The sequence below is a fragment of the Eulemur rufifrons genome, chromosome 15 (genome assembly GCF_041146395.1).
Source record: "Eulemur rufifrons isolate Redbay chromosome 15, OSU_ERuf_1, whole genome shotgun sequence".
Lineage (NCBI taxonomy): Eukaryota > Metazoa > Chordata > Mammalia > Primates > Lemuridae > Eulemur > Eulemur rufifrons.
The window spans coordinates 59,109,426-59,135,480 of NC_090997.1; the positions used below are offsets into that span (position 1 = coordinate 59,109,426).

Here is a 26,055-nt window from a genome sequence, read left to right on the forward strand (position 1 = left end):
TTACTATGGAAGTGAAGACAATAGGACAAAGATTTAAGAAGAAAAAACAAGTATTCTAATATAGGAAAATAGGTTAATTGGTATTATAAGGTTATTTAAAATAATCATCTCCACCATTTTCCACTTACATAATCATCGTCTCCTACCAAGTGCCAGACACTTTGCTTGGCATTTTAAGGCATCTTATTTTATTCTCACAACTCATTAAGATATTTAATACTATTTTCAAACAAAATGGAATAAAAATCCAATAAAATCCTGACTAGACTGTAAATTCAACATAGGGAAAGATCTTGTCTGTTTTATTCTTGGCTTAGTGGACAGCAGGCACAGATGGCTTAGTGGACAGCAGGCACCCAAAAATACGTATTAGATGAATGGGTGGATGATGAAGGGAAACTCCAAAAAGTTAGTTCCTACGATCACACAGTAAATGGTGATGTGTGGATTTAAGCCTAAGTCTGGCTGACTCCAGAGTCCATGCTTTTAATTAGCATGTCTGAATCTTAGAAAGGCTTCATCAAATAAAAGGATTACTGGGAGTGACTAAATAAAAGCAAAGCATTATAGAAAGCTGGAATTGAATGAGTCTTAGAAGACAGAATCTAAAAGTAGTCTCAAGGGCAGAAATAGAATTTTTAAAATGAGCAAATGGGATATTGAATATAATTGCTGAAAAAAGACTAAATGTTTAAAAGAACACAAGAAGGTGATCTTGGTACCATGAAGTATAAGGAACCTAGCAAAGGGTCTTTTAAGTAAATAGAACAGAATGTGATTCTGATGTATACAAAAAGTCCCAAAGAAGACTTAAACATAGGCTAACATAATGAATTTGATAATGCAACTGATTTACATAAGTGGCATGGTGTTGGAAGGAAAAAGTTCAGTCACAACCACAAAAGTGGGGGAAGATCATGACCTGTCAATGTATTAAGAGTAGAAGTAATTAGTAAAAAGAATAATACAAAGGGGAAATCATCCAAATTAGAGGGGGTCAAATTTGTAAGCTAAACAATAACAATACAGTAACTGTTTCTCAAAAGCTGCTTACTTCTACTTGGAGTGGCTAACTACATAGAAAGAAGTATAGCTGCAGGAAAATGCTATATATATATAAATTCAAGTATTAATAATATAAAAACATGAACTCCATGGATTTAGTGATGAGCCATTAAAACCAGAGAATCTTTTGGAAAGAAAAAAGAACCGAATTGAGGGGGACAGTTCAGGGAGAAAATTTAATGAGTCATGAGGGTACACTGAAAGGTTAAACAGTAGCTTGTACTTAGTTTTATAAATAAGTGATCGAGATTCCTGAACTTTCTTGATTCTCCTTCATGTACATTTCCTTAACATGATTGTCCAAGTAATTACATTAGCTTTTCATAAAATTTCACAAAATTCTAGGCACATATGCTGAAATTCATTTGAAGTATGCTCTATTTTTAGTATCTTTAATAAGAGTTTATTACCCTGGTCCTTTTAAACAAAACAAACCATGATAAGTCAGCAAATTTTTATAACATCTTACCACTGACAAAAGGCATCCCACAGAATAAACTATTCAGGAGATGAAGCTGACAGATACTGCTACCTATTGATTTGCTTTCATTTTGAAACACTTACCTAAGCAGTTTATGACCATTTGTTGTAGCAACTTCAGCCAGGCTTGTTAGAATCTTCAGGTACTGGCTTTCACTTTGCTGAGACAAATGTTCCAGAACTTGCCGTAACTAAATTTTTTACAAATAAAAAAAATGCAATTACATAGTAATCCATTAAATTTTATCCAAAAATTAACTACCTATTAGTTTCATAAGTATCTTGAAGCCAATTAGCTGAAATGAAGTCCTTTATAGTTATTTTGTCTTGCATAAATTTAAAAGCTAATATAGAGAAAAGATGAATTAAAATCTTTGCTCAAAATCACCCAGTAAAAAATAAAAAATATAGATAGGATAAAAAAAAATCACCCAGTATATTTACGGAAATTTAATTATAAACTTCTAAAATTCAAAAGAATTTTAAACTCTGCAATTTTTCTAACAGTAGAGCTATTATAAATACAAAGCTCAGTAAACTAGTGATTACCAATCATAACATGATATTGATCCTCAGATTCTTTTCTTCTTCCCATGGGGAATACTCTAGTTATATTAAGGAGAGATCAGGGCCGGGTGCAGTGGCTCATGCCTGTAATCCTAGCACTCTGGGAGGCCGAGGCGGGAGGATAGTTTGAACTCAGGAGTTCAAGATCAGCCTGAGCAAGAGCAAGACCCCATCTCTACTAAAAATAGAAAGAAATTAGCTGGACAACTAAAAGTATATAGAAAAAATTAGCCAGGCATGGAGGCGCATGCCTGTAGTCCCAGCTACTTGGGGTGGGGGGGTGGGGGCCTGAGGCAGGAGGATTGCCCAGAGTTTGAGGTTGCTGTGAGCTAAGCTGACACCACAGCACTCTAGCTCAGGCAACAGAGTGAGACTCTGCCTCAGGAAAAAGAAAAAAAAAAAAAAAAAAAAAAAAGGAGTGATCAAAGACCCAGAGCACAGAAGATTCACGGGGCCAAATATTAGCACAAAGTTTGTTATTATATAACTCTTACCCTATAATGCAGATAAGCAAATTTAAAATTATTAAAATATGTGTAATAAATGGACTTAGTAAGCACATTCGTAAAATGTCATATATGCTAAGCATGAATAAAGCTTGTTCATTTATAAGCCACTTGCAAAATTACATTACCATGTTTTCTCGGAGGTCTTCATTCTGTGTCATTTGAATAATAGTCTGGAAAAGCCTGGGGTGATACTGAATTAATACTTCACAAGTCTCTCCATATCCACCCTAAAAACAAGACTTACAATTATCCAGGTTTAAAAATAAAGTCCCTTTAAAGGTCATATTATTCACAGAATAAAAATCTTTGCACCCACCCTTTCATTGAAAAAAACTGATTTTACTATTCTCAGTTTCTATAATAAAGGGCTCAGAATACGTATTTAAAAAATACCTGTACACATAAATCCAGAGGGGTTACTCCATTTTTATCTGGCAAGTATTTGGCTCCTCGTAATAGAAGAATCTGTGCTGTATCTCTCTGACCATGACTGTATAGAAACAGAAACAAATTAAAAATATAATCTCTCTAATTTAAAGTCTTTCTCTGTGAATTACAGATGGTTAATATGAATCAGCAGAAGATGAACAATTTAAAAAATTAAGAAAGGAAGATCTGAACTACATCCTCAGCAATCAGGAAAACTTTTCTCAATGTCCAGTCATACTTTCAGTATGTGGATAAGAAAGTGACCTATTAAATCTTGGAACTGAACTTGGGTATTACCTATAATAAGTCACAATATTTTGGGATAAGTAACAACTACTCCGGCTTCTGCTTTATTTTTTCCTTTCACTCACTTCCTAATCCCTTTCTCAACTCTAGCCTGACCTTCCTACCATACATATCCAAGTCTCTAGACTTCGAAATGCAAAAGAACCTCAATACTCAAAACAAGAGTACATTTTATGGCACTGTAATACTTTCTTAAAAAAAAAAAAAAAAGAAGGAAGGAGAAAAGAAAACTGCCAAAGTAAGAGAATTGTTGGGAGGAAAATGAGACAAGGTTATTGACAAAAAATACTATCTGGCTTTCAGCCTTCATTTTATCAACCCACTCAGTTTGGCTTCTGCTAACAGCTATTCAATCTGGCCTAGAATGAACAACTCTCCTGTCCATGTGCCTCATTCTCTACAGAAGTAATATTAGTGACTATTCTTTCATATAAGACCAAGCTACTTTGGGGGTAGTAACCACTACAATCTAGGTCTCATTAAATTTACAATCCAGGGAGGGACATTAAAGTTTAAGGCTCATTTCAAGAAATGCCCAAGGAGGTATACAATCTGGAAGAACATCTAACCAAAAACTTTACTTTGTAGATGAGAAAAGCAAGTAATCAAAGCACTGGTGAAAACAGAACTCAGACCTCTGGGCTTCTAGACCAATGCTCTTCCCACAATAACAGTAACAAGAAGGAATGTCATTTCACAAAGAGAAAGACTACACAGATTTCTTAAGAACTTATAAAAACAAACAAAATACTATTCACTCTCTTTCACAAAATGGCACTGTATGAAGAATATTTTATAGCCAATTGGAATTAAACAGTTAAAAAATAAAATGGAGTCTTAATATTAATCTAGTGTCAGAATATCCTACATCAGTTATTACAGGCATATCGCTCTCCTGATACTTTACACTTGATCTTAGCTAAAAGGCTGAGAAGCAATCCTGATACTTTATTATAATGATTACCTTCCTTAAGGTAATCATTAGCAATAGGCTAATGCAAAATAGCAATAGGCCAGAACTAACTTAAGAACAATATCTAATTTACACCAGGAAAACAAAAGTAGGAAATCAAAAAACCAAGTAAATCAGCAATCCCTCTGAAAGCAACAGTTATTAGCTTTATTAGTGTGGAGCAAGACATCTTCATTAAGTATTATTTGTGATTAAGCTGGGAGTGTTGGTCAAGATATTGAACATTATAGCTAATGGTGATTACTTTATAATTTACACTGTTCTATTCTTTATCATGACTAAAAGTAAAGGCCAAGTGAAAAGTGTCTAACTTGAGCTTAATTTATTTAGGGAGAGAGTGATAGCTCTGCTAGTAGCCAAGGTTCTAAGAAATCCATTTAATAAAGCTATTCTGTTTAATTTTAATGATATCTCTTTTACAGTTATTTAATATCCATGTGCCCAATCTTTCCAATTAAATTATAAACTTCTTGACAAATTTGTTCCATAGCACCAAGCATGGTAGTTGGCTCATGACATGTACTTAATACAATCAATAAACTACATTATAGGCTTTAACTTCAGATAACATTCATTTGACAAATAAAAACACTGCATTACAGAAAACAAAAGGAGACCGGAAGCACAATTTGTGTAGGATCTACCACATGACAAGCATTATGCTCAGTCCTTTGTCCAACATCTGACTTAATCCTGAAAGTTATAAAATGAGTATTCTTAAATTAAGTAAGCAGGGTCATTAGCCTGAGGATATCTCTGTACTTTTGAGTTCCTCTGTAACAACCTGCAACCTAACTTAACAAGTAAACAAATGGAAACCTAATTAGGAGTATATTTTTTTGCAACAAATACCCAGTTTCAGCCAATCAGAGGCAGCCAACTCATCACATCATGACCAAATAAGGCAAATGCCCCATCACATCATTTCCAAATAAAGCAAACACATACATAGCTGTATAGCCAGTCAGGTGATTTCTCTACTTTGCTTCCATATTTGGCCTATAAAAGCTCGCTGCTCACACACTGCTGGGCAGAGTTCTCTGAACCTTTTCTGGTTCTGAGTGCTGTATAATTCATGAATCATTCTTTGTATAAATAAACTGTTAAATTTAATTTGTCTAAAGTTTTTTCTTTTAACAGTATTCACCCAATTTTTTAGTTGAGAAAACCATAGCTCAAGAGTGTAATGGAGCAGCTCAAGACTAACAGTTACATGGCAGAGCAGAATTTGTATCCAGATCAGTCTGACTCCAGAAATTCTTCATCTTTATCATGCTGCCCCACCAGGATACATAAACATAGAGTTTGCCCTCTGTGCTTTATGTCCTCTAAAACTAAATAATTCAGGCCAGGCACGGTGCCTCATGCCTGTAATCCTAGCACTCTGGGAGGCCAAGGCGGGTGGATCGCTCGAGGTCAGGAGTTCGAGACCAGCCTGAGCAAGAGCGAGACCCCCGTCTCTACTAAAAATAGAAAGAAATGATCTGGCCAACTAAAAATATATATAGAAAAAATTAGCCAGGCATGGTGGCGCATGCCTGTAGTCCCAGCTACTCAGGAGGATGAGGCAGGAGGATCGCTTAAGCCCAGGAGTTTGAGGTTGCTGTGAGCTAGGCTGACGCCACGGCACTCACTCTAGCCCGGGCAACCGAGCGAGACTCTGTTTCAAAAAAAAAAAAGAGTAAATAATTTAGTACTCAAAAGAGTACACAGTAGCATATATGCTATGAGAACAATACAATGGGGATCACACAGATGAGCAGACAAGATCACCATGTACAAGTGGGACATTGTTCCATATATGGGATTTAAAAAAGCCTCAAAATAATTTTGTACCATATATAGCAAAAAAAGGATAATTAGCATGAATAAAAATAATATCAATACAACATTTTTAGAAAGCTGGAGTAATTTCTAAAACTACATGGAAATCTCACTTATGATCAGATGACATTTCATTTCAAAAATAGATGAAAAGCAAGAAATGATAGCTAGTTAACATACAAAATATGCATAATGCAATTAAGGCCTTAAGTACCTCATCTATAACACTGCAAGGAATTAAAACTATCCTATTTCAGACTTTGAGTGTTGCATAAAAGATTTTTCAGTTCAAATAACTGTAAAAATTTACTCAATAATCGTTCTTTATAATTGAAGCCATTTTTATATTGATTTTGATAATACTCTCTTCAAAAAAAATGCCAGTGTATTATTTTATGGAAACTAAGACATCAGCAAAGATTTAACTAATAAGAAACTTGTAGTGGCTTCTAAAGCACTTAGAAATTATTTCTCAAACACTTTCAGCCTCTTAACTTTGGGCTCTTTCTTATGAATTTGAGAACTTGGGCAAAGTATTATATATGTGGTACATATAATTGTAATATTTTTTGGAATTGCTTATGAAACAGACCATATTTTCTAAAAGTCTTTTCCTACTCTAAAAGTTGACAATTTTGAGTTTTAAGGGCTGTTTTACACAGCACTTTAATGTGGAGTTCTCTAACTGAAAGGAATTGTTTGGCAGTAGCTACAAATTCCTGTTCTGAATCTTAGCCCTTTCTGACTCTATTAGAAATCTCTAAAAACTCCATAAAGATCTCACTAGTTTACTATATCTGCACAACCCCAACTAAACTCTTGGTTTTCCTAATAGAATAAAAGTTATCTACAGAAACTACACAAAATACCTGAAAATCATTATACGTCCAAACCTTTATTTGAAGAACCCAGTTTAGAAAACGGGGAGCATTATGACTGAATATAAAACCAATCTAATAATTTAAGGATTTGAAGTATTTGTAGCAGCCATATAAAAGACCTGAAAACAAAGGTGCGTAAAGATGGCAAGGGAAAAAAAATCAATGTGTGCCTTTTTTTACATGACAAAAAGCATGAGTTCATGAGTTACATGAATTATAATGTCACGTCCAAAGTATTAACAGAAGAAAAGTGGCTGGAAAATACTTTCTGTCATAATTTTAGGTCAAAATCAGTTTGAAAATGACTTGCTCACAAAAGCACTACATTATTAAACAGTGCTCAGAATTAGAAAAGAAGCAATACAAAGAAAAAAATCTGCATAATATGAGAATCATATTTCTTAAAAAGGAAACCCTGTAGAATAAAGAAATTAAATGAGGACAATACAACTAATTTATGCTGACTGGGGAGAAGACAAATATGCTAGAGCTTAGTGAGCAGTTACCAACTACTAAGTGCCATATACTCTGCAGGCTGCTTTACATAAGCCATCTCATTTAATTCTCACTATAGTCCCACAAGGGAGATATCAGCATTTCCATTTCACAAAGAAAGAAAGAAAGCTTCAGAGGTCAAGAAACTTGACTAAATTTCCATAGCTTTGGTGTTGGGACTTGAACCCTGCCTCTAAAACCTAGGCTCTTTCCCCTATATCTCAATACCATCTACATTTAATTGCAAAATTCAAATAAAGTATGACAATATATCTAATAATAGTTCTCAATCAGTAAAAACATATTCAGTTTAACCTTTTATCTTAGAACCCTATAATTTATCTATAGGGGTTAACTTGTTCTATTTCCCATATTCCTTTCCCTTTTGGGGAAATAAGAGACAATATATTTGGAATAACTTATATTTTTAATTTATACCTATATCTAGATATCACAAGTACAATTAAAAATCTGCCTGCAGATGAACCACATTCCATATCTATCATCTTTCTGCAATGATGAATTTACTTTCTGGCTTCACATCTCATCACAGACTTGCTTAACTACCTTTGTTCGGAGATGTAATGTTTGCCAGATTAAAACTAAACAATAGTAATATAGTACTAGCATAAAGTACTTCTAAAATATCCTTTTACCATATCCCTATGCTCAGACTAACTATAGGAATATTCCAGTTCTGTACAATACTAGCATACCTACATTTTTTAAATTAGCATAAATGGCATTGTTTTCTATAAGATATTTTTCATAGTAACTCATTCATTCAAGAACATTTACTAGGCATCTAAGTGCAAAACACTGTACTACACACTGGACAATAAGAAAATAAACAACTTTTGCTTTCACTGAGCTTTTAGTCATTAGCGGGGAAACAGACTATAACCAAGTAAATAAACAATTACAAAATATAAAGGGCTATGAAGGAAATGACTGTGATGCTCTGACAGAAAATTTGGGGACAAGTCTACTTTGACTGGTCAGGCACTGCCTTCCTAAAAAGCAGTAACATGAACAACAAAAAGGAGTCAGCTATATAAAAAACCTAAGGAAGAGTATTTCAGGCAAAACAAACATCATGTAGAAAAGCCTGCTGGAAATAGCTGGTTACATTTAGGGAACTCAAAGAGAATCAATGTGGCTAAAGCACAGTAACCACCCAGGTCTCACAGGCCAGGGCAGAATTTGGACTGAATCTGAAATGCAACAAAGAGGCACTGAAAAGTTTTAAATACAGGGCTTAAACACGAAATGACAAAAGCTGATTCATTTTTTTTTTTAAAAGATTACTTTGACTGCTAAGGAAAGAACAGATTGTAGGGAAGCAACAGGCTAGGAATCAAGGAGACCAGTTGAGGGATCACTGCAATACTCTAGGCAAAAGGTAACAACTTCAAGGTAGTTTCAGGGAGTTGGAGAGAAATAAAGATTCGGAACATATTCTGAGGGTGGAATTTATATACCTTACTAATAAATTCCAAGTTGAGAGAGAGAGAGAGAGAGAAGTAAAAAATAATGATCTGGTTTCTAGTTTAAACAACTCAAAGGATAAGGGTTCCACTGATTTAAATGAGAAAGACTAGAGAAAAGGTTTGATGAAGAAAATCTGAAGCTATATTTTAGACATGTTAATATCTGAGGACTCTATGATACTTCCAAGTGATGATGTAAATCAGGCAGATAGATATACAATTCTGGAGCTTCAAAGAAAGGTCTGATTTAAAGGAAACCCCTGAAGACAGGATATGATTTCAGAGAATCAAACAATGATAGTATTCATAAATTCAGGACACTATGGAAGGAATTGGTTTTCTAGTCAAGCAACCAAATCCTAAGGATAATGTCAGAAAATGGCTGGATTCGGATAAGATCTAGAAGTCTAAAGATCCAAAACTACTTGTATTCTAATACAAGGTTGGTTCAATAGATTATATGAATTGGTGTGACCAAAGTAACATCAGAGACCCCAACAAGAAGCTAAAAAAGAAGAAAAGCAGGTATAAAACAAACTTTCAAAAAAATGATATAAACCAGGAAAAAAGGAGCTTTCTAGAGAGCTCTATATCTGTATGTAAGAGCCTAAACAAATATAATTCATATAATTTAGATCAAAACAGAAGAATCACTATAGTGTTTTATGAACTGCAAACTACATTTACATAACATATAATACGTGTGTGTGTATATGTATGTATGGGTGTGAGTGTGACTGCATGTGTATAACTATTACATTGTGAGCTCCTTAGGGACTGGGGTTTATTACTATATCACTAATGCCTGTAACAACGCATGGCACACAGTGAGTGCTAACTTAATGTTTGCAAATTATATAAGTGAACGAAATGTACACTTCAAGAAAATGAACCAAGATAGAAGTACAAAAATAACTTCATGCATAGTTTAATATCTAAAAAGACTGATTCAAGAATTTGTTTTAAGTTACAGACACAGAGCAAAGACATGGCTCTGGACCAAGACATACTTCAACGGCTTATCCCACTGGAACTACTGTAGCTACTTAGTAAAGTGAACTATGGGAACTAATGGATTACTGATTTGTCTTTTGTTAATAAGTAATTATTCTAAAATTGATAACCAAGTAAATCAAAAGTTCTCACTTACAGCATAAATACATTGACAATTAAATGTAATAGAAGATACTTTTCTTCATGCCGTTAATTAACAGAACCATAATGCTAATATTTCATCTTAAAAGAGAGCACAGTATTTGTGGGAAAACAAGAGAACTTTAGAAAATATACAGAAATGTTTGTGTCTGGAAATATAGTGTATATACAACATTCTTTAATAGGAGCATCTGGAAATATATAATATCATACCTGCAAGCAAAGTACAATGGAGTGGCTCCTGATACATTTGGCCTGTTAATATCAGCACCACTGTCTAGCAAGCATTGCACTGTCTGGGGGGAAAGAAACAATTAAAAGTAAAGTCAGAGAAGTCAAACAAAAGACATAGTTATCACAATTTTAATCCATATGAGGAAAGTTCTTCCCACAACTTGAAGCTTTAAATAGGAACTGAGTCAGCACATGACAACTATGGTGGCTGAACATAGTCAACTTTTTGGTAAGCTTGCTAAGCCTCTCAGGCACTACACAATACATATGAAATTATCAATGTAATATAAACTATGTTAACCTGGGAAGGCTTTAGAGCAGCACTATATCGGTAGTCAGTGTTCACATGTGGCTACTGAGCACTTGAAATGTGGTTAGTGCAACTGAGGAACTGAATTTGTAATTTTATTTAATTATAATTAATTTTAATCTAAATAGACATATATGTGGTTTCTGAATTGGATAGTTGAATTTAAAAACTAGAATATTTTTACCTCTAAAACAAAAAATAAGTACCAGAGCTATAACTTTCTCAAAGAGCATTATAAGTATAAAATGTTAAAAAACTAAGAAACTCTTTTGCTATTAACAGTAGCAAATATTGGCTCACCTACTCTGATAGTCATTCATACATATTTTGTGCCCTCTAGTGCTGCAATTTGACTCATACTAAGATAAAGTAAGCTAATAGAAAATCTTAAAAATATATATCTGATGATTAAGGACAGAACAGGGCCCAACTGAAAACCTTAAAAAATCTTTTCTGTTTTTATTCTTATGATCCTCATTTGAGTTTCTCCTGCAAAAATGAAGAAAACATAAAAACATAAATTAGTTTTTGGAATTAGATTGTTTAATATTACTTCTGGGTTGCTCATACCTGTTTATCTTCATTGCTGCTCTAAAACATAGTGCAATGTCAGTAAAATATAAGATTACACACCCACAGGAAGAACAATAAGAAAGAAAATAACACCATACTAGATAAAGTCAGAAAGTTTTGGAAAGATGGCAAACAAATGGAAGAACAGTAATTAACTTAGCAAATCAAAGAAAACTAAAGTCTAAGTGCCTACAAATGGGGATTCCAACAACAAGCAACCAAATTCTTGCTATAGAATACACCCACACACCCAACCCCCCATAGGAACTCAAAGTACTAGGTACCTTGGAATATAGGCATGGTTATGCAGAACTAAAAACAGGAGGAATAGTTGAAAGCCTATAAAAGAAACAGACCCTCTTCTAGGATCCTTTCTTTCATCCCACTATCCTTCTCTACACTGTCTCGGAATATAGGAGGTTTAATCTCCAGACAAAGTGAACACAAACACAGGCAAGAGCAAGGATGAGGAGCCATCAACTAATTAAGTGAAAACCACCAGCCACCATATTCTGCTAGGCTCCCAGAAACCCAGCAGCCAGGCTTAATATCTCAAGTAGGAGGAATTAAAAGTCTCCACTCTAGAGGCTGCCACCAGAGAAGACTCCTATAGATATTAGCATTACAGAGCCCCCAGTGAAATAGCCCAGTTCAAGACAATGGGTCTACAGCAGTAGTTCTCAACCAAGAGTAAGCTTCCCCTCAGGAGACATTTGGCAATGCCAAGAGATTTGATTTTCATGACTGGGGAAGGGAAATTGCTAATGGTAGCTAGTGGGTAGAGACCAGGGATGCAGCTAAATATCCTATGATGCACAAAATAGCCCCACAACAAAGAATTATCAGGTCCAAAATATCAGCAGTGCCAAGATTGGGAAACCTTGGTGTACAGTGAAGTCAAGCAGTCAAGTAACTCAGTCCACGTACACAATGCTTCCAGTCAGTGTTTTAGTGAGTTAGTGCCTCGCCATTATACATGAATGGACAATATTTAAGATACAGCTGAAGCAGGCCTCTACCATGAAAAACAAAACACTGAAGAGAAACTCAGAAAAATAGATAATAAAAGGACCAAAGAAAACAACAAAAATTAGAAAACTAACTAATACCTCAGAGAGAAAACAAATATCATGGAACAAGAATAGGATGCTGGGGGTAAATATTCAGAGAATAAGAAATTAAAAATTACAGAAGAAATAAAAATTCAACATAAGTTTAGAAAGAAAATATTGAGGAACTCTACAAAAAAGAGTGAAAAGACAAAAAATTAGAAAATAGGAAAGATGAGAAAATTAGTGGATCAATCCAGGGAGACATCTTGCAGAAACTGAGATAAAGAAAATGATGGTGAGAGACCAAAGGAGGAATAACCGAGAAAAATACCAAAAAAATTCCCAGAACTAAAAGCCGTGAGTTGCAAGATGTAAAAGGCTCACCACGTGTCTAGTCTAATAAATTAAAAGACCTTCAGCAAGGCACAAAGTGAAATTTCATAATACCAAGGATATAAGATTCAGAGATAAATAGAATAACATTAAACTTCTCAACAGCAACACTGACATCCAAAAAGTGAAAGCCTTCAAAATTGTAAGACAAGACTTTGAATATAGAATTCTATAGCCAACCACATTACTATTCATCATTATGGTATAAATTAAAAATATACTTAACTACGTAAGATTTCAGGAAAAAAATTACCTCCAATCCACCTTTTTTCAAGAAGCTACTATAGCATATCTCCTCCAAAACAAGAGAATAAACCAAAATAGACGTGGAATCCAGACAGAATACCGGAAATTGAACACAGGAAAGACACTAAGAAATTCCCAGGTTTAGAGGGGGGAAAAAATGGACCTGACAGATTATCTCACAAATGTGTCTTTGTAGAAAATACTACTGAGAGATTTTTTTTCTTTTCTTCTTTTTAGAGATGGGATCTCACTATATTGCCCAAGCTGATATTGAACTCCTGTGCTCAAGCAATTCTCCCACCTCAGCCTCCCAGGTAGACTACAGGTACACGCCACCACACTTAGCTATACTAAGAGATATTTTATAGGCACATAGAGGAAAAATTGCTAATTCATATAAAGAAAACTGAGCAAAGCCAATTATTAACTTCAAGAAAAACAGTCATCCTAAAAAGAAAATATTAGCATAGTGCACTACTTGACTGAGCAGGAAACAATGGTTGACCTACCCATATATACAACTAATATTGTCTAACCAAAGCTTATAAATCCTCACTTACCATAACAAGAAATAATTAAGTTATATCTAAAAGTCATAAATTGAGAAAGAGCCATAGAAGCTTATTATTTCGAAATACATACCAGAGTAAAAGCTAAAAAAGTTGAAAATTGTTGCCTCTAGTGATTATGAATTGACAAAGAACAAGTGTGGTTTAAGGCACTACCATTTTTTATTAAAAAGAGTTTGATAAAAATAAAGTATTTGTAGTACAGTATTCATATATTGCTACTTGAATTTACTTCTATCCCAATATGAATTCTAAAATCCATGCAGTAGAAACTTTGTTATAGAAAACTATATTATCAGCTATATAATTCTTTTAAACTAAAGACAAGTAGTCAAGCATAGCTTTCAAATATCAGAACAATAGCATTTAGGTCACTATTTTATAAGAAAAGGCCTATTTGAGCGTTTTGACTATGGCTTTCCTCTTTCTGATTTTTGAGCTAGAAGCTGTGTCCCAAAGCAGAAGTCAGATGGATAGTAGCAATAGTATTCATTACTGTTACAGAAATTATAGAAAGTAAGTGTTCTTCCCTCAAAAGGATCAGGAAAGATGAAGGCAAATACATTGAAAATATATATTAACATGTAATTAAAACTGAGTAATCCAGAGAGAAACTGTTATAAAGTAATTTTTAGCAAAACATATTATGCATTCACATAAATTATATAGTTAAGACTATATGATATAATATGAATAACATTAATATGTACTCAGACACTGTGCATTTATCATTTCATTTAATGTATCCTGTGAGGAAGGTGATATTCTTTCCACTTCTATAAGCAGGAAACTGAGTCTCAAAGAGGTCAAGTAATTTGCTCCCCAACACACAAATAAACAGTGAAACAGGGATTAAAACCTAAGCCCATATTCATAATCACTATTCTATTTATCAAAAAGTAGGCATTCTAATTTTCCTGAATTCAGATTACTAAATAGTATTATAGCTAATCTGACATACTTTCATAAACTACATTAATCATAGATAATCTGTTAATTCCCTACTAAATAACTATTAAAGAGTTAAGCTCAAATGCCTCGACAGCTATTTGGGTTGAGTTTTAAAATAATGCCATTTTTAAAACATATACTTTTTACAGTACCTCTATTTTTATTTATACTATAGAGCTTACAGTATAAAAACAATTGAGCCATTAGACTAACATACTCCTCTACTGTCCTCAATGAAGTGGTGAGATGAATGTTGAGCAAATCACAGCAAAAAAGCATGATTTTACAATACAAACTGTCGTATCCTTGCATATCCTACAAAGACATTAAAAATCATTCCTTAAGAGAGAAAACACTTAAGGAATTGGAAATCGCTTGTTCCAGCATTTTATTTTCCATGCAGAAATCTTTCTGTTTTCTGTTTTAATAAAATCATCCCAATTAAGAGCCACAAAATATGGAACTATTAAAAGAGCATAGTTTTAAAAAGCTTCCAATTGCTTCACTTACAGATAAAATGTTGCCTGAAGAAAACAGAAAAACCTACTTCCCTCAGAGTAAGGATAAAATGTATAAAGCAATTTGAATGTGAAGAATAAAAAACTGTCTTGCAGCAAGCCTAAAATAAGTACAAAATCATCAATATTTGTGGTTTAAAAAAATGTGCTTGCTAGTTTCTTTTTGTAAAAGCTCTGAAACAGGAAGGGAAAAGATAATGTAGGATTCAGTCAATTATTGATTAAATGGCATAATAGGAGAAGCAGCTAGAAAGTCACAAATACCTTTAATCACAGTGTAAAGAAAAACTTTCAGTCATTTCTCTGAGGGGGGGCAAGTAAAGATAATTCAAGTACAGAAGGGACCTTAGATGTGCTCACCTCAACAATCAGCAGACTGCATGGTGGTGAGTAGTAAGGGAAATAAATCAGGTCTATTTGGTGTTGGACCAGGGGCACAACGGCTGTAACAGTTATCCAACTCACCCTATGACTATTCTGGCAGTTCCTACTGAGCCCTGTGGAGGAGGCGAGCCCTCCTGGGTTCCTTGCTACGCTCTCAATTGGACATAGGCCTGTGTGCAAAATGGATTCTCATTCCCAGATAATCCAGAGTAATAATATATCAATGGTAAAGCAAAAGTCTAACTTCAATGACAAATTATTTTCTTGCTGACAATATACATGTTATCAACATGAAATATCATGAAGGATTAACAGCTATTCAGAACTGTAATGAGGTTATTTATTGCCTGGCCTTAACAACTGGAATTTTATTAATAACAACAGAGTTTCAAGACTTGGATATGCACTCTTCAAAAGTACTACAGAATAACGAGTGTTTTCAACTACATAAAAACTATGTATGGTATACAAAGGGTAAACTCAGGTGGAGAAAAAACATTCTCTGAGCATTTATTAAGTTAAAATAAATACATAAAAGCTCTTGAAGAAACAATACTACTTAAGGATTTTTAATTATATCAAAACATAAAGCACAACATAATTGAAGAGAAAAAAATTCTGGATTCAACTTTTAGAACCCCTAAAAATTCTCAAAAGTAGAGATTTTCAGCCATCGATATAAATAGATACAACTTTTTGTAACAATCAGCACTATCAATATACACTGCAATTAAAGATACAAAGGAAAAAAGTGGCAAACATTCAGAAATACAAAGAAAACTGCAGAAAATACTGGTCAAAATGATAATGAATTTGAGTGGTACATTCCAACCTGTAACAAAAATTTCATGTCTATATTATGTGCTATGCACTACTTTAGATGCTCGAGTTACAATGAGCAAAATGGACAAAAATCCCTACCTTCATAGTTTGCATTAAAATGGAAACAGAAGACCACAAGGCAAAATATAAATAAGCAAAATATGTAATGTACTTAGATGGTGATCAGTGCTATCCAGAAAAATAAACAAGGATTCTCTTATGATTTGGATTCAATTTATTTTAGCAAATTTCTTGCCACTAAAATCCTACACACAAATATTTCTGTGAACCCTGTGCACTGGACAATAAACCACAAAGTCCAAATAACATTATAAATATGATTTACATTGATGATCATAATTTCTTCTGTTTTCAAAATTTTATGGTTTCTCATTTACTTGCAAAACTTAAGCTCAGTTGCTTATAATTTATTAAATGTAAACATGGAAACGTATACAAACAAATATCTATGACTGGTAGCTGATTACCTATATATTTTTCAAATTAATACAACACACATAATTTTAAGAGTTACAATGAACTGAAATCATTTTGTGCCTAAAATCAGCAAAATAACATGTTTTAAAAATTCAGAAGTTTGAATTCCCTGTCCAACTCCCCACCCCCACCATTGCCATTAAAACTGTTCTCCTAGTCCTTGATTATCTAGAATGGGGTTCCCTCCTCCTTAAAGAATAAGAAATTGCTGAGGAGGGATCTAGAAAGAAAAGCCTAGGGGATTTTCATATGTCCTTTAGGAGACCCTTAAGAAGAAACAACACATTCAAGACTTCATAACCTTTCAAGTAATAAAACAATATCCTGAGTGGAAAACTAATGTACTAAGCTAATGTGTAGGTCAATCTCAAAAGTCATTTAATTGAAGGCAGTGACTAACCAAGACCACCTGTGCCCAATACACTGATAAATTACAAAGCAAGAAATCCAAGGCTCTACTTTATCAATGTCAACTCTCAAAACAACACTGATCAAAGTCAAAAAGAATAGATATTCAATAATAAAACTATAAGTAAAAATCAAAGTTGTGGTATTATCATTTGCTAAAAAGAGACCAAACAAAAAAAGCATCCTTACTTATTTCATTTTTTATTAAAACTAATTCTGATGACATGATTTATGGCAATGCACAAATAATTTATACACTAAGGAAAACTGCCAACTCACTAATCCAGTGACCGGTTTATACAGGTCTTCTCTAGAATCCTGTCCACCTTAACCTATTGAGACTTTGAACCCTTATATATTTAATAATATCTAGCAAAAAATCATTATTATCCAGTGTGTTAGAAAAGTAATAGTGATAAGAGAACTTTCTATTATTTGCTCCAATTTCCAAGAAGTAATTAAAGCAGAATTCTAGCATTAAAATAAATAAAATTACTCTGAACCTAAAAATACATTCTGAAATGTCAGTCTACCTACCTTGGTGCCTCAAGTTGAATCCGATTAATGTTTTGCAAACACTTTCAATTAAGTTTGCATGGCTGTCCGGTAACTCTCTGGATGAAAAGCTTGGAAGCTGGCTAAAGATCAAGAGAGCTGACTGAATGTAGGTGATCAGTGTTTCTTAACAAGTCTACAATTTCAGTAAAAAATGCAGTCAGCTCTATCAAAGATAGCCTATTATACCAATGTCATACAACTGCTTTTAAGTTTCAGGAGCTTAAATCTATTCTAACAAGGATTCAACTATCATTTTATATTGCTTGTAAAGCTTCATATTTAATTATATAAATTTAGGGAAAAAAAGTTTATTTTGATAAAAATAAAACTTCATTTTAAATGAATTACAGATTAGTCCCTAAACTAATCCTGCTACATAATCTAACTTCTATAAATTTAGATTGAACCATTTGACATTTCTCTAGGGTTTCTAAATCCAAGTTTACCCAAAGAAGATAGTAAACAATCATCTGTGGCAATTCAACACATTTACATCTTAAAGATCTAATAGCAAAGAAAAAAGTAAGTTCAATTTACAGTCAAAAAAATTTGAGTCAATTATACCAACACAGAATAATGTTATGTTTTACTACATTTTCTAAAATTGAAATTAAAAATCAAACACCACACTGGACCTAGCTTCTTACACAAGAGTAAATGAATAAAGCGTCCAGATATTGATCTCTGTACTTTTACAGAACCACATCATGCATATTAATAACAATAGTAATAGTAGCAATAGATGTTATTGTTTTTAAAGGTCTTCCAAAGTATTCACAACACTTTCCCTAATTACATCATCACTAAATAGAATATAGTTTATGAGACAGATAAGGGCAGGGGAAGAAAAAGTTGCCAAAGACTATATAGTAAGCTAGCTGAATAACCAAACTCTGAAATGATTTTTTTTAATCAATATTCAAAGACAAATCATAATTCTGGTATTGTATAGCTAATAATGCAGTATAATAGCTGATCTAAGGAAACATATAAAAATAAAATTAATAAGAAGTTATGATCATTTCCTTCACCTGATCATTATTAAACAGGAATAGAAGTAGTTTAAAATCATAGTGCTATGATGCTGCAAGGACAAAAAAAAAGCAGTTAGAATGTATACTTCAACTGCCCAAACCACTTCCTTCCAACTAGAGGATGAAGATGCCTTTACCATGGTTTATCTCTAATGAAACAGCTACATGAAATTAGGATAAAGACTGCTCAATTTTGTAGTTATAACTTCCAAATCTTTTGTTTTTAAAAAAAGTAATGTAAATTTGAAAAAGCATTTCTTGTCATCAAAGCAAGAATACAGTATCCAATTTTAAATTCTATAAAGCTTTAGGACTCTAAGCTACTTGCTCAAAATCTTTTCATGCAATCCTGAGATTTACTCTAAAATGGCAAATTTCAGGATTTCTTTATCATCCCTACCTCTCTGAAAAGACCTATGTTTTTAAAAATATTTTTTAACAGAATTTCTTTCCCCCTCTAAAGTTTTATACTTTATCCTATAAAATATATAATCAATCTGCAAGTTTTTAAGCTTAAAAATAAAATCTTGAAACCTACATGCTCTGGTATATGTCTACACAGACACAAGTTCTGAAGACTTTTTAATGAATTTATGCAAGAACTGGCTACTGTGAGACAACAAAAAGGCTCTTTTGATTTGCCACGAAAATAAGTCACTAGGATATTTGACAAAGCACTTTAGACTCAGTGTTCAAATTATGAAAAGATATACAAAAGGTTAAAAAAAATCAGTAATCCCTACCCTGTATCATATTTCATAGCCCAGTAAATCATATCCAACTCAAGATAAAAAGGATAGCCTCATCCACTGAGATTTGAATTTGTCCCAGAAATACAAGAGGTAATTCTAAAACACAGGCAATATTAATACAAGTATCCATATAGATTTTTACAAGTATAATGGAAGCAAAGAGATGGACTAAATTGTTCAGGATTCCTTCTTGCCCTGATTGAAAAAGGCTCAAAGATACATACAATGACTGAGAAAAGAGTGCTAAGCATTCCCTTCATCTGTGTATTATCACTGTAGATAACTATAATTGACCAACTATGACAGAATCTCGCTGGCCAAAACAATCAACCACAAGTCAAAATAACTTTTTGTACCCTTCCTCCTCTACCCTTTCTGCAAAATCTCACCCTGTGAAACTCATCACTGCAGTGAAGTCAGGCTCCCTATAAATCTTCTAAGAATACAATTGTTCAAAGGCATCTTACAATGAGGAATTCTCCATTACTTTACCACACCTGCTTTAGGTTGTAAACCATATGGAGTATATTACAGCTATACCACCTAATCTTCAATAACTTCAGAAGGAAATTCTAAATTTTTAATGCAGCTTGTACTGCACATGTTTTAAACCAAGGTTTTCTTAGTAATTCTTGCTTCTACTCTGGTTCAAGGCAGCTAAAATTACCTTTTATAGAACATTTCTAATCTGAATCCCAGCATTTTTCCTATACAAGTTCCTGGCAAACAGGTATAATTTGCAACTTCTAGTAAATGACACTCTGCTCATCTGTTACAACAGAGAATGTTAATACTAAAGTAGGCTCCTTTCTGTCCTCTGAGAGCTATCAGCAGGATTCTTATTCTGACATGTAACAGTGCCTGAAAAACCTGGCTCATTCAAGATTAGGACATTTCAAATCATTTGTTTCACACAGAATACTTTTCAAATTTAATAATGCTGACTCTAAGAAAGTAAGAACTATTGAGGAGGAATACTTAGAAAACACTGGGTTAGTTTTCAGATGATAAAAAACAAAACACAAATGAACATTGGTGTTCACAAAAAAATTCCAGGAGAAAGTAAAAGGATCCTATATCGCTTCTTTTTTTCCAATCCCTATTAAACATAAGACAAAGTCAACCTTTGCTTCACTATCCTGAAGAAGTCCAATAGTCTGGGAATTGTGATCATACATAAAACATGTAAACATCCAAGATCATACATCCTGAACCCAAGTTAGGGGAAAAGTGGACAAAGAGATAAAAATCCAAATTCCACTAGGAATTCTCCCAACATAAGAGATAAACATTCACAGAGTTTGTACCAAAAAATACAATTAAATAAACAAAGTATGCATCTTTGTAGTTGTTGGTAGTGATTTTTTGTTTTCAGTTGGTTTTATTGTTGTTATTGTTAGGGTTAGCAAGAAAACAAAGTACATTCTTTTTTTTTTTTTTAAAGAGACAGAGTCTTGCTATGTTGCCTAGGCTGGAGTACAGTGGCTATTTATAGGCCCAATCCCACTATCAATCAGAACAGGATTTTTTACCTGCTCCATTTCCAACCTGCCAAGTCACCCCTCTTTAGGCAACTTGGTGGTCCCTCGCTCCCAGAAGGTCATCATATTGATGCCGAAATTAGCTCGGACACCAATCGGCACAACACACTACAGCACAGAACTCCTGCACTCAAGCACTCCTCCCACTGCAACCTTTCAAGAGCTGGGACTACAGGTGCTCGCCACAGTGCCTGGCTAAATTACATTTTATTATCAATGATGTTTACTGTGAAAAAAATCTAAATGTAAACAGGATAGGAAATTTTAGCAAAACAGAAATTCAATCTAGAATCTTAAATTCTCAATCTTTATATTAGACAGCAAAGTCTCCTAATGAGGGAAAACTATTAGCAATTTCAAAAGCCAAGTGTTTAGACAAAGGAATAACACGAAGCATTGCCATAAAATGTGTGATTTTACAAATCTACAGAAAGAAAGAAAGAAACTGTCACTCTAGTACTTGAATCACATATCAAAGTAGAAAAATATGATAATCTGACTTGAACTATTTAAGCGGTATCAGTGCATGTTTTCCTATCTAATCTGAACAATTTAGGCCTAATGGTAATAAATAAATAAATTATGGAAAAGTTATTTACCAAAACTGAGAATAAACATTATAACTGTTAAAATTATATGCAAATATACTACACTTAAAAATTTACTATATTCAGCTATTAAAATCTATGAATTAAAAATAAAATCAGAATCAAAATTATAAATATTTTGAATAAATTTAGAAGCACCATTTTCTATTCCCTCTGCCCACAAAGAATATATTAATCAGTCCACATGATGCAGAAAATAAGATTTTGCTATAATGTATCATGTTCCCAAATATGCACAATGAAAACCCTTCCAAGAATTCAAAGTTTTCAAGCACAAACACATGCAACTTAAAGTCCTCATGGCTGAATTTACCGTCTTATGACCATTCTGGCAGGCCACATGCAGCGCTGTCTGCCCCATAGCATCCTCAACATCCACATCACTGACATGCTGCACAAGGTCATGGAGTAGTTCTGTCCGCCCATTCACAGCCAACCAGTGGATCTGTAAAGCCATTTAGTTACTTAACATTTGCACAAGAGTGTTTCATATAAAAACAGCAGATAAATAATGTTATTATTTCTCAACTGAGCACAATTTGTGAACTAAAGATATTTTAAGTCCATAAAATTTTTCCTACTCTAAAAAATTTTTTTTAATTTTTTTTTTTTTTTTTGAGACAAGATCTCATTATGTTGTCTAGGGTGGACTCAAACTTATGGGCTCAAGGGATCCTACAACTTAAGCCTAGCCTCCCAAGCAGCTGGGACTACAGGGGCATGCCACTGCACCTCACTAAGTTACAGTCTATTATCAATAATGTTAAATGTGGGAAAAAAAAAAACTTAACGTGAACAGAATAGGAAATTATAGTAAAGCACTAATTCCACCTGATCTCAATCTTAAATCAAATGCCCAAGTAGATCACCCTACACTGAAGCCCCTGGTAAGGAACCTCACTCATGCCAACAGCTTTCAAATAGCTTTTTCATGTTCCACCACACATTTGACAAATGCATCTAATTTGAAGGACAATATATACAACAAACAAAAAAGAAAAAAGTAGGGAGGAAAAAGAACTATGAATATCCCAAGAAAAAACTGTATTTAATCTCTGAGAGAGAGAACATACCGAATGCATCCTGGAAACAAGAATAGGGCACTATTTTTTTGAAAAGGACAATGCAAAAGAAAAAAAAGAACTCTTGGCAATTAATACTGTGATAAAGACATGCAAACTCAAAAGATTTACAATATAATGTTAAGGAAGTCTCCAGAAAGTACAGAAAAATGAAGAAACGAGAAAAACTGAGAAAATTAGAGGGCTAGTCTAAGAGGTCTATGTTCAAATAATAGGAGTTAGCAAAAAAGAGAACAGAAAAAACAGAGGAGTGGAAATCATCAAAGTAATAACTTATAGAAACTTCTCATGAGTTTCCAGGTTTATAGGGCCTCAGTATCATCCAGCCAAATGTTTAAAATAAATCCAAACCAAAATATATAATTATGAAATTTTAGAACACTAAAGACAAAGTAGATTCTATAAGTTTCCAGAGAGAAAAAAAATAAGTTTTCACATTCAGAATCAAGAATCAAAATAGCACCAAACTTCAAAACTGAAAGATAAAAGACAACATAGCAATGCTTTCAAAACCCTAAGGAAAAATTATGTCCAGCCTAGAATTCTATTGTCATTTAAAGTGTCAACTATATAATCAGACAGACTCAAAGATTCAAGTCATATTCAGACATACAGGTTGGCAACAAACTTACCTTCCATGCACCCATTCTCAGGAAACTGCCAGAATATGTTCCCCAAAGTAACAGAATAGTTATCAGCAAAGACAGACATGGGGCCCATATATCACAGAACACGAAGCAAGAGAAAGGCAAAAGGAATCTCTAGGATAATGATGAAGAGACAATCCAAACAACTATGCAGTAGACCTAGATATCAGCCAATCCATCCTAGACAGAAGTCTCCACTAAGAGACTCCTTCAAGACTTAATCAAGGCCGGGCGCGGTGGCTCACGCCTGTAATCCTAGCACTCTGGGAGGCCGAGGCGGGTGGATCGCTCGAGGTCAGGAGTTCAAGACCAGCCTGAGCAAGAGTGAGACCCCGTCTCTACTAAAAATAGAAAGAAATTATATGGACAACTAAAATATATATACACAAAAAATTAGCCGGGCATGGTGGTGCATGCCTGTAGTCCCAGCTACTCGGGAGGCTGAGGCAGGAGGATCGCTTGAGCCCAGGAGTTTGAGGTTGCTGTGAGCTAGGCTGAAGCCACGGCACTCACTCTAGCCCGGGCAACAGAGTGAGACTCTGTCTCAAAAAAAAAAAGACTTAATCAAGAACATGAAAGGTAATGAATATATATTAAGAGGGTATTTACAAATCTGAGGGAGAGTTTTGTAATGAATTAGTAATAAGTACTTAGAAAACTTAAAAAATAATTTTAAATAGCTGCAATAGGCAAGATACAGATATAAAAAAAATACAGATTGGAAAAGAAGAAATAAAATTATCTATTTGCAGATGACATGATTGTCTATGTAAAAAGTCCCAAGGAATTTACAAAAAACTCCTAGAACTAAAAAGTGAGTTCACCAAGACCACAGGATCCAAGATCAACACACAAAAAACAATTGCATTTCAATCTACTAGTACCAAATACAAAGAAACTCAAATTTAAAACATACCGTTTACAATTCCTCCAAAGAAAATCAAATAGGTATATGCTAACTAACATATGTACAAAATCCCTATACTGAACAGCTCAAAATGCTGATAAAAGAAATCAAAGACGTAAATAAGTGGAGAGACATACTGTTTGTGGATTGGAAGACTTAACACAGTAAAGATGTCAATTCTCTCCAAATTGATCTATCCTAATGTAATTCCAATCAAAATCCCAGAAAGGGTTTTTTGCAAACATACAAGTTTACTCTAAAATGACAAAGGAACCAGAATAGCTAACACAATCTTGACAAAGAAAAATAGGCCAGGCGCGGTGGCTCACGCCTGTCATCCTAGCACTCTGGGAGGCTGGGAGGCCGAGGCGGGTGGATCACTCGAGGTCAGGAGTTCGAGATCAGCCTGAGCAAGAGCGAGACCCCCATCTCTACTAAAAATAGAAAGAAATGATCTGGCCAACTAAAAATATATATAGAAAAAATTAGCCAGGCATGGTGGCACATGCCTGTAGTCCCAGCTACTCAGGAGGCTGAGCCAAGAGGATGGCTTAAGCCCAGGAATTTGAAGTTGCTGTGAGCTAGGCTGACGCCATGGCACTCACTCTAGCCCAGGCAACAGAGTGAGACGCTGTCTCAAAGAAAAAGAAAGTGGAGGAATTACTCTCCCTGATATTAAGACTTACAGCTATAATAATCAGGACAGTGTGGTATTGGCAGAGGGACAGACACATAGGTCAGTGAAACAAACAGAAAGCCCAGAAGTAAGCCCACACAAGTATGTCCAAGTGATTTTTGAGAAAGATATAAAACCAAATTCATGCAGAAAGAATAGCCTTTTCAACAAACAGTGCTAGAATAACTGGACATTCATAGGCAATGAAATACACTTTGACCTAAACCTCATATCTTATACAAATATTAACTCAAAAGAGATCATAGACTTTTTAATAGATGTAAAACATAAAACTTTCTGAAAATCTTCAGGATCTAGGCAAAGAATTCTTAAATTTGATACCAAAAGCATGACCCATAAAAGCAAAAACTGATATATTTGACTTCATTAAAATTTTAAAATTTTGCTCTTCCAAAGACCCTGTTACGAGTTCAAAAACGGGCCAGGCGCGGTGGCTCACGCCTGTAATCCTAGCACTCTGGGAGGCTGAGGTGGGAGGATTGCTTGAGGTCCAGAGTTCAAGAACAGCCTGAGCAAGAGCAAGACCCTGTCTCTACTAAAAATAGAAAGAAATGATTTGGACAGCTAAAATATATATAGAGATAAAAAATTAGCCGGGCATGGTGGCGCATGCCTGTAGTCCCAGCTACTCGAGAGGCTGAGGCAGTAGGATTGCTTGAGCCCAGGAGTTTGAGGTCCTGTGAGCTAGGCTGACGCCACGGCACTCTAGCCCAGGCAACAGAGTGAGACTCTGTCTCAAAAAAAAAAAAAAAAAAAAAGAGTACAAAAAGGCACACTAAACACTGGGAGAAAATATTTGCAAATCACATACCTGACAAAGCACTATTATCTTAAATACATAAAAATCCTCACAACAGCTTAAAAAATCCAATTAGAAAATGGACAAAGACACGAATTGACATTTCACTTCACATAGGAGGACACAGAAATGGCAAATAAGCCCATGAAAAGATGTTCAACATCACTGGAAATTAGGCAAATGCTAACTAAAGCCATAATGAGACATCACTACATACTCATCATGATAGCTAAAATAAAAAACAGTGATAACACCAAAAGCTGACAAGGAAACTGAAAAACCAGATCACTCATATATG

The 26,055-nt window shown here is 34.2% G+C and overlaps 1 protein-coding gene across 4 annotated transcripts in view; it reads right to left on the reverse strand.

Moving 5' to 3' along the window:
- HACE1 (HECT domain and ankyrin repeat containing E3 ubiquitin protein ligase 1) overlaps positions 1–26,055 on the reverse strand; it is a 92,563-nt gene that overhangs the window by 47,347 nt on the left and 19,161 nt on the right. For 2 of the 4 annotated variants that reach the window (XM_069489189.1, XM_069489187.1), the window contains exons 6-10: positions 21,939–22,070; positions 10,388–10,470; positions 3,015–3,111; positions 2,747–2,848; positions 1,630–1,736 (exon numbers count right to left, since the gene is read on the reverse strand). In XM_069489189.1, the coding sequence (XP_069345290.1) occupies positions 1,630–1,736; positions 2,747–2,848; positions 3,015–3,111; positions 10,388–10,470; positions 21,939–22,070 (521 nt within the window). The remainder of the gene's footprint in view (positions 1–1,629; positions 1,737–2,746; positions 2,849–3,014; positions 3,112–10,387; positions 10,471–21,938; positions 22,071–26,055) is intronic. The other 2 variants (XM_069489190.1, XM_069489191.1) reach the window with 2 other exon arrangements.